General features: G+C 41.5%; 1 protein-coding gene across 1 annotated transcript in view; it reads left to right on the top strand.

Annotated features, from left to right (window-relative positions):
• LOC119426445 (DNA polymerase alpha catalytic subunit-like) overlaps positions 1-10374 on the top strand; it is a 73525-nt gene that overhangs the window by 40921 nt on the left and 22230 nt on the right. The window contains exon 19 of the mRNA XM_037694007.1: positions 6371-6487. Within this exon, the coding sequence (XP_037549935.1) occupies positions 6371-6487 (117 nt within the window). The remainder of the gene's footprint in view (positions 1-6370; positions 6488-10374) is intronic.

Genomic DNA, 10374 nt, shown 5'->3' with positions numbered 1-10374 from the left:
AAACGGGCTGAGGGGCGAGGGAAGAAAGGGGGTTGGATGGAGAGGGTGAATGAAGACCAGAGGAGGTGATAATCCTGTTTTGAACAAAAGGTCAAATTGTTGAATAGTGAAGCTTTGATTAAGCGGAGGAGGTACAAAGTGGAACCGTTTGAGCTCTTTTCACTCTGGGGGGGGGGGTGTTTGTGAAGTGGGCCAGTTTTTAGGTCTGTTCCTGTCGGGCTGGAGATGTGGACTGATAGGAACTGGAACCAGCTTGAGGTCTTTCTTCTTTAGTGGGACTGGTGGTGGCAGATTCCTCTGCTGCAGGACGACTTTCATGAATTACTCAAACGACTTGATTCATTTATTTTTGTGGCAGAAACAGACAGTTTCATTGTTCATTCAAATACGTCAAACGGTTGATTTATTGTGACGCTTTGGTAGCACACAATTTATAGATGAGTTGCAACTAAATTATTATTTATCCAGTTAAGAAAGTTGATTAACTCTGTGCAGCTTTTTAGTCCAAACCAGCTGTAAAAACACAATTAATGATGAATAAACATCAAAACTTGTATCCAAATGAGTGGCGATACTGATGACAACTACTGTTTAAGATTGATGTGGTAGCCATTTTGAATCTGGTTGACTCCAAAGTTAATTAATTTTAATTAAACGGGGTCTGCAACCTGCGGCTCTGGAGCCACACGCGGCCCTTTGGTTCCTCTGCAGCGGCTCTTTCAAGCTTTGACCAAAACCAACAAACCACTGCTAGCTTCATCAGTTTTGTGTCAGTTCTTTTGCAGATGTGTGAATACTAGTACAGTGTTCGCTACTTCACGGTTTGTTTATCGCAGACTCGCTCTATCTCCGTTTTTCAAAATAAAAGTGTGCATGACAAACAATTGGCTGACAAAGCCCACAAAGCTCAGGAGAAGCTTCCTCCTGCAGCTGATCAGCTGATCTCCTGAGTGGATAAGGGGCGTGGCCAAGAGTGCAACCAGAGGCAGAGAGCTGAAATCATGCTGTGCTCTTTTAGAGCGTTTAGAGTTTAGAAACATTGTTTAGAATATTGCAAGAGTGTGGGAAGGGTTTAAAACACCTTTGTGTGTGAGAGTGTGAGTGTGTGTGTGTGTCAGAGAGAGAGAATGAGAATGAGAGAGAATAAATGAGAGAGAGAATGAGAATGAGAGAGAATAAATGAGAGAGAGAATGAGAATGAGAGGGCATAAGAATGGGGGGAATGAGAGAATACGAGAGATAATTAGAATGAGAGAGAATACGAGAGAGAATACGAGAGAGAATGAGAGAAAATGAGAGAAAATGAGAATATGATAGAATATGAGAGAGAATGAGAATGTGAAATAATACGAGATAATGAGAATGAGAGATAATACGAGAGAATGAGAGATAATATGAGAGAATGAGAGATAATATGAGAATGAGAGAGAATACGGGAGAGAATTAGAATGACAGATAATGAGAGAGAATGAGAGGGAATGAGAATGAGAGAGAATGAGAGAATACGAGAGAATGAGACAATGAAAATTAGAGAGAATGAGAATGAGAGAAGATGAGAATGAGAGAGAATGATAACGAGAGGGAATAAGAGAGAGAATGAGAGCGAATACGAGAGACCATGAGAATGAGAGAGAATATGAGAGAAAGAGAATGTTTGTCTCATTTGTCTCTGTGTCCCTGTGATGGACTGGAGACCTGTCCCGGTGTCCCCCGCCTCTCATACAATAACTGCTGGATATGGGCACCAGTGACCTCCACAAGCTGAAAAGGAAAAAGCGAGTAAAGATGATGCATGGATGGATGGCTGGATGGCTGGATGCATGGATGGATGGCTGGGTGGATGGATGGATGGATGGATGTTACTGCTGTTCACCTCGTGTTTGTATTTTTCTGCCTCCTGTTCACTTCGGTCTGAATTTTCTTGCATTTCAGTTGAACGCTGACTTCAAGGTTAAATGGATTATTCCAGAAGTCGCCCAATCATTTTGACGGACTGACGAGTTGCGGAAACGTTTCAGCTCTAAGCAGCTCTTTCAGCGAGGCGTTTGAGGGTCAGGAAAAAGTCCTCTTTGACCACAGAACAATTTCTTCAAATCACTCTTTGCCTAATATGTTCTTTCTGCAGCAGGAAAGTGCGGCACTAACAGGTATTTAATCTCCAACCATGAGCTGCAACAGAGCAGAGAGGTTTTGGAGGAAAAGCAGACAAAGACAAAGTGGGGGGGGGGGTATATTTCCTGGTGGGCCCTGCCGTAGAGGGGAGGGTATATTTCCTGGTGGGCCCTGCCGTGGCCTGGTCTCGCCTCTGTTTGGTTAAATTATGTGGAACTCATTTGACGTCTGCATTCAGCGTGTCAGGTATCCGCTGCTATAATTATGCAATTATGAGCCTTTATTCTCCAGGTTCGACTGTACCCCCCCCCCCCCCCCCCCCCCACGCTCATGGTAAATGGTAAATGGAGCTTACTTCTATAGCGCCTTCCAGCCCCCTATGAGGGGCCCCAAGGCGCTTTACAGTACCAGCCATCCACCCATTCACACGCACATTCATACACCGGTGGCGGTAGGCTGCCATGCAAGGCGCCATCCAGTCCCACCGGGAGCAACTCGGGGTTAAGTGTCTTGCCCAGGGACACAACGGCACATGGTGTGGGAAGTCGGGATTCGAACCTCCAACCTTCCGATCAGAGGTCGGCTGCCACTACCACTGCACCACGGCCGCTCAGACAAACTGCTTCAGATGTTGTGTTTTTCTTTTCACCCTGCCTCACTGTGGATGTGCTTTGTGTTTTTAATCCTTTCGATGCACTTAATCTTCATTATTTTATAGTTATTAATTGTTAGCGTGTATGACTTGGTTTAAAGCCGAGCACAAAGGTGTTTGGGTGTTTTTACCTCTTTTGATCCGTCTTAATCTTTTCTTCCGTTCTCTTCCTTCCGTGGAGGTTCGTCCTGCTCGTGTCGTCATCGTTTCCCATGATGCTCAGTTCTTGGCGCAGGAGTGTCAGAGGTGTTGCAGTAATTAGTTCTGGAGCTGGATCTGTGAGCAAAGCTGTGAACTCTGGGACTTCCTAATTGATTTGGGACATACGGGTGTGTTTGGTTTCATTTAGAGCGGACCGGCTCGGTCAGGGTGTGTTGGCTCCGGCATGTTTCCGTCTGCGCACACACCTCATGGACTGTCATTTAACCCTTTACTGTAGCTCCAGTGTCACTGTAAAACCTCATCGTTGAGTCAGATACGCAGATTTGGCAGGATTTATTTGACTTTTTTAGTAATTAAATTACAAATCTAAAACTTGTAATGGCTGGATAAAAAAAACATCAAAACAAAAACATTTTTATTTTGAATCAGGTCATACAATTATAGAAAATTAATGAAATATTTAATAGGTCTCTCTTGAAAAACGAGTACTCGTGACTTAATAAATAAAGGGTAAAGGAAAAAAAAATTATATGTCTCAAAAAATAATTAAATGTTCTTAATTATTTTAAATATGATAGTGGAGAAAGCATAAGTTCAAACATTGTATTATTACATGGTCAAACTCTTAATATAATTTTAAAAAATCACAATTACTATTACTGCCATTGCTTAGAATGATTTTTTAAAACATGCCATAAGAATTTTAACACAGTAGAGCCAATACAGAGCCACGTCACAACAGAAGTCGTCTCTGGGCACTGAACAGAAACTTTCATATGTATAAAAAGCAAATTAGTAAAAGTTATTTATCTAAGGAAGAAGCAGATTGTGTTGAATGTTCACTTCATCACAGTCTCACATCCTGAGCAAGAACAGAGGAGACAGTGGGAAGAAAAACTCCTTTAACAGGAAGAAACCTCCAGCAGAACCAGGCTCAGGACGAGCGTCCATCTGCTTCGACCAGCTGGGTTTGAGAGGACAGGAAGTAGAAACTGAGAGGACAGGAAGTAGAAACTGAGAGGACAGGAAGTAGAAACTGAGAGGACAGGAAGTAGAAACTGAGAGGACGGGAAGTAGAAACTGAGAGGACGGGAAGTAGAAACTGAGAGGACAGGAAGTAGAAACTGAGAGGACAGGAAGTAGAAACTGAGAGGACAGGAAGTAGAAACTGAGAGGACGGGAAGTAGAGACTGAGAGGACAGGAAGTAGAAACAGACACAGAATGACAGGTTCAGGTGTACTTTCTATAGGAGGACAGACCAAAAAAAAAAACAACTCACGTTAAGAAATAAATAATTACAAATATAAACGGGTAGCGCAGAGAAAGTAAAAACAGCAGCAGAGTGAAGAAATTGCTTAAAGCTCTTCCTCCCATTCTGCTTTTGGAAACTCTAGGAACCACAAGTAAACCTGCAGTCTGAGAGCAAAGTGCTCCGTTAAGTGTATGTATATATATATATATATATATACATATATACAGTAGTCCATCATGTATCGCGGGTGTTTGGGACCACGCCCACCCACGATACGTGAAAAACTGTGAAGTAGGGATACAGTAGTTCAAGTTCAGTAAACTTTGTCATGACAGTGTCAGGCTTTAATCACTCATCACCTGTTAGTCCCAATCTCTCTCCTTAAATAAACAATTTAAATTTAAATACTGTAACATTTTAAATAAACAATCCATGCAGCGTGGATTGATTATTTAAAATGTTACAGTATTTAAATTTAAATTGTAGAGAAGAGCAGCAGGACATCACAGGATGTCACGCAGCTCCAGCTCTGCAGCACGGAGCACAAATGAACTTCTTGATCAATGACACTGAAACAACTGAACATAGAAGTTCTAAAATAATTAAAAATAACTTTTAACACTTTTATATTTTGTGATTATGATGATTTTTACCATGTGACATACCTTGAATTTTAAGTTGGAAGACAAAAGTCGATCGGTGCATCTGCACAGCAAAGGGTTAACCTTCACTCAGCTGGAGGAGAAATGTGGGCGTGGCAGAGAAGGAGATCAGCTGATCAGCTGCAGGAGGGAGCTTCCCCTGCACTTGTGGGCTGCACACATGGTGCAAAATCATTTAAAATAATTAGTTTTCAATAAACAATCCATGACTCATCCATCTTTCTTGGACAAACCGTGGTAAACAAACGGCGAAGTAGCGAGGGACTGCCGTATATACTGTATAAATAACATCTGCAGTTAGTTTGCAAACGTACGTTCCGTTGTAATCAACCTCCTTTTGTTCCGTTTGCTTTTTGCCACAGAGGACTTCAGCTCTCGTCTGCAGATGTTTTTAATAAAAGGTCAAGTCCACAAATATTTCTCCACACTTTTTGTTTCTAAACTCGCGCTGCTCAAAACTGATCAACAAGAGAAAGACGAACCTAAAAATCAATCAAACCCTACGTGGCTGTAAGTGTGATTGGGGGGGGGGGGGCAGAAAGGCAGGTGCACGAGTTTATTTTGAGTGAATGCAAGGCAGGAAGGAGGGAAAGATGGCTGCAGGAGAGGAGCAAAGGCGCTGATGGCGGTGGGTCTTATGCTCTGTCATTAGTTGGGCATTAACCCCCTCCCCTTTAAAGCCCCCTGGTAATGACAGGGCATAAGAACCAGAAGGGGGAGGAGGAGTTGGGAAGAATATGTGGAGATTGAGAGGGTTAGAGCACAGCACCTGCCTGGGGTCACCGCCTCACCCCAGGGGGTCCTAACTACTGCCGTTTTGGCTGTCCGCCGCTCTGCCTGTGACAGCAGCACGTTGACACTCGGAATAATCTGAAATGTTTAGGCAAACCAAGCTGGGGGGCCTGAAATCACATATTTATTCTTTCTTTGCTTGTTTCTTCCAGTTGTTTTTACCCCCACCCCCCTGTGTACTTTTGTTGTGCTGAATTAGAGCAGCTAAATGGAGGCAACAATTTTCAGCAAAATTTCCTCATTACTGGAAACCGCCTTTTAAAGTGTCTCCAACCAACAAAAGTTGTTTTTTGTCATTGTCAATTTTTAAGAACATTAAATCGACAAAATAAACGACAACAGTTTTTCTTTTAATGAGTTATCACAAAGGGAAGTATAGGCTGCTGCAAATTCTTTTATTTATTTATTTTTTACACCTGCCGTTTTATTTTCATCTTTTTCCTCCAAAACTCACTTGATTTATGTTTTTTGATGTGTTTAAACCCCTTTAAAAAAAACAAGAATAGTTTTGCAATAATGGGCTAATTTAAGAGGCGTAGAATGAAAATTAGTAAGAGGATTAGTTTTCATAGTGTGTATTTAAAAACTTTTACTTTATTTTGTTGTTAGATGTCGAGTTTTTCTGTTTCAGGAGGTTAACTTCTAATGTTTTGCACAAAAACACAAAAAAAAATCCTTAAAAAATCGTCAATGAATCCGATGATAAGATGCAACTGTTTCCTGACGTGTCCCTCCAGGGCTGGTTGGTGTGTGAGGACCAGGCCTGTCAGAACAGAACCAGGCGTTTGCCCATCGCCTTCTCCCAGCACGGACCCATCTGCCCGGCCTGCAGCCGAGCTTCTCTCAGACCCGAGGTAACGCACGTACACACACACGCACGCCGTCCTGCTGTGTTCAACAAACAGAAACCTGAGTGGGCCGAGGATGGATCCACACTGCAGCGTGACACGGGAGTGGGTTTTCAGTCCCGTCCCAATCCCGGGCCAGAGTATATTAAAAAAAAAAAAAAAAGTAATTCCTGTCCCATCCCACTCCCAATAACATGACTCCTGCTCCTGTTTTTTATTTTTTTAAATTCTTTAGGAAATGCATTGAATTTGATTTAATCTTCTTCTCATTTCTTTTTAGATTACTTTGTGCTCAAAATGTACGGCAACAGTTAATCTGAGGTGAAACATGGAGGCATTTATTGCCGTAATCCAAACAAAAAGCTTCACTGAAGGGCTCAAAACATAAATAATACACAGCCTGTGGTTCCTATAGTTTTTCTATGGAGGATCAGCTACTGAGTCTGTTTCTAGTTCTTTTGGAGGTCAGTTACAGTAAAAAAATCTATAAATAAATAAACAACCGTGCATGGGCCACACCGTGTCTACCTTAGTTGAATGAACCCAAACAGAACCTATAAAGTTGCATTTTACTGCATTTTTATTTTATTGAGCAATTGTTTCCTTTAAACAGTGACATTAAATAAAAAAAGGTCAAAAACAAAACAACAGGACAGTCCAGTTGTTTTGTTTTTGACCTTTTTTTAGATTTACCATGTCCTGGATGACTGAGAATCTTCACCAGCGAACAGTGACATTACTTTTATGTTTTAAATCGCTTAAACAAACAAACAAACAAACAAACAACAACAACAACAAAAAAATGCACCAATAAAGATCACTGTCCTCATTGAACAAAACTGCAAAAAGACGTTACCTTCACATGCTGGACCTGAGTTTTGGACAAAGTGTCTCTTGAGACCGCTCGTCCCTGACTCTCTGGTAACTAAAGCTGAACATGTTTTACAAGCAGCGCACAGTAACATGTAACATGTTACATGTTACGTGTAAACACCGTCACACTTGTGAAGTTCAGGATTATTGGAGACTTTGCTGACAGTTCTGTGAGCTTCATAGATGCATCGTTAGTTCTGACTTGGTGTTCGCTCCCTCCATCGCAGCGGCTGGAAGCACTGTTGGCTTCTGGGCCGTGTAGTTCTTTTGACCTGCGTTACAGTGCAGGCTTATTGAAAGAAAACTACAAGATGGCGGCTTAATGGTTGGTGTCCGCTCCCGTTAACTTTTTATCCCGTCCCAATCACCTGAGGAATATTAAAGTTGACTCCCATCCTGCGGGAATCACGTGACCCGTGGGATTCCCGGACGACTGTCAGCCTGTACTCCACAGCTCGGCGCTCGTTGTGTTCTGTAGATGTTTTCCAGGCGATGGTGCTGTGGAGCTGCAGCCTCCCCTCTCACGAACACCTCTGTTAGTGTCACCTTTTACCATAAATCCAGTTCCTTTACCTGCTGCTCCTTTCCAGGTCACGGGTCGTCATATATTCAATCTTTGTTTTACTGCTTGTGTGCACATGCACGTGCACGCCTGCCTCCGTGTGTTTGAAGTCTCTAAGAGCTGGGTGGTAGTTTAGCCATTAAAAGCACCTGTCTGTGTAGCGGTGGCCTGATGAACACTTTGTTAGTTTGACCACTGGATTTGAGAGAAACACTCTCCCTTTCAATTTGAGCAGGACTTTTTTTTTTGTCCCGCTCTCACTCTTTATTTTTTCTTTTGCCTTAACTCTTTCTTTATTTTTTACAACACACTTGCTCCTCTGCTCCTATTTGTCTCCCCTCCTCCGGCTGCTTTGCTCTGTCTGGCTATGTGGCGACAGGTTGTAAACCAGAAGGCCAATTTCTGCTGTCACTGTAGCCACTTAGGCGGCCATTGCTGTGCCTGAGGGCCGTGGCACTTTAAACTGCAGGCTGAATACAACACTTAACTTTCTGTGCTTGCTCATGCAACCTTTCTCCGTCCAAAATCTCTTGCCTGTCGTCTTTTTAGCTCATTTTTTTTAACTCCAGTCTTTTCATGACCTTTATATTTTATATGCAGATCTTTATGAGATTATAGGAATAAAATGTATTTAGGTTTATCTATAAAAATTACACTAAATGTACTGTATATTTCTCTGCTCTGCGATGTTCAGAATCCCAGCAGTGTCACGTTACTTTTCAAGTACTGGTACTGGTATTAGTACTGAATCAGAATCAGTTTATTATCGCCATGTCAATGAACGAGGTTCACAACTAGGAATTTGCTTCGACGTAAGGTGCGAATAGTAATAAAGTAAAATAAAGTAAAAATAAAGTAAATATTAAGTAAAAATGAGAACATTACATAAGACATAAGCCTGTGTACACCCACAAATAAAGTAAAATTAAAAACAACATAACCATACTGGTATTAGTACTGGTCAAAGTACTTAAAAGGAGCTTTTTTCTCTGAGTGTTTTATGTTGGCATTAAAATACAGATACATTATAATGAACTAGCAACTGATGTGACTGAAGCATCACAGATCCAGTTTTGTCCCATCAGTCCCAGTCTGGGACTTGTCAACAGGTAATTTGGTGACTTCCAGTCAGGCTTTTTGAGTTTTTCTGTCAACGTTCTCACCTGTCTGTTTTTTTTTTACCATGAAATCCATTATGATTCAACGTGTGATCAGGAAGTGGCGTAGTTTGTTCGTGGAGTTTGGCTCCGATGGTTCTGGACTGTTTCCTGGGCTCTCACTGCCGTCCACGTCCCGGGAGGTTGTCCGCCGTCCCATGGACCCTACACTTTCAATAATGTCGTCAGCTCGCAGGAACATGAAGCTGCTTGAAGATGGTCGTGCAGCCTTCATCGTGGAAGTGCTGAACACAACCGCACCAACCACCTGTGGCTCTTTGTTCCCTTTGAACTGTAATCGTTTAAACTTTAATGGGTAGAAGAGTTCATTGAACCTAAAGCAGTACTTTTGCTATTTTAAACAGTTTTATTGTATTTTTGTAAAGGAAGCCTTTCATCTTGTTGCATCATTTTAATTTTTTATCATCTCTCCTCCTACAAAAGTCTTTGACACTTAACTGTTTATGTTCACCGCATCGTATTATAAAAAACCTTCATAAAAAATCATATCTTCAGATTCCTCACATCGTGTGAAACTGGTCTTTCCACCTCGGTAATTCAGCTCGCCTCGCCTGCTGATTGGCGGATCATCGGTCCTCCTGTGGTGCCCATTGGACTGATTTGAAGCCGCTGCGAGACAAATCAGCCGAATGTCTGCGCCCAGGAAACCGTCTGATGAAACGCTGGACCCAAAGAATGTTCAGAGCTGAGTAGCTTTAATGTAAGCCCTAAAATGAGCTAAATTTAATCTGGACTCCTGGTTCCTTTAATCCAGTTCTTCTTAAGAGTTGTGTTGCGAACAGAGAATTATGTAATATTTAATTTGATGTTTGTACGTTTGTGGTTAACAAGAACAAGTTTAGTTTGTGTAGGTTAAAATCAAATAAATTATTGTTTAAACTTCACTAGAAACTTTGGAGCCTTGCAGCTCCAAATGGAACTAGAGAAATTACATTTCCTGCAAAAATGCAGTGTGAATGCTTATAGCTGAAGAACTGGCTGAAAAACAGCTGAAATTAGCTACAATCAAAGAACAAGCTTAAATTAGCAGAAGGGAGTGGAGAGAGCACATTTTAGCTGAATTAGGCTGAAAAAAATATTAAATGAGTGCAAAAAATGTGGAATTAACTGAAAAAGCTAAAATTAGCATAAAACTGATAAATAGTAGCTGAAATAGCAGAAAATGCTGAAACTTACATAAATAAGCTGAAAGAAGCACAAAAATGTTGTAGCTAGCAGAATCTTAAAAGAGTACAAAACAGCTGAAAGTAGCTGAAAAAAGTTAGTTTGCGGAATGAAAC

This window comes from Nematolebias whitei, chromosome 20 (genome assembly GCF_014905685.2).
Source record: "Nematolebias whitei isolate Nwh7 chromosome 20, NemWhi1, whole genome shotgun sequence".
Taxonomy (NCBI): Eukaryota; Metazoa; Chordata; class Actinopteri; order Cyprinodontiformes; family Rivulidae; genus Nematolebias; species Nematolebias whitei.
Note: the sequence above shows the minus strand (reverse complement) of the source record. Positions and strands in the feature narration are given on the sequence as shown.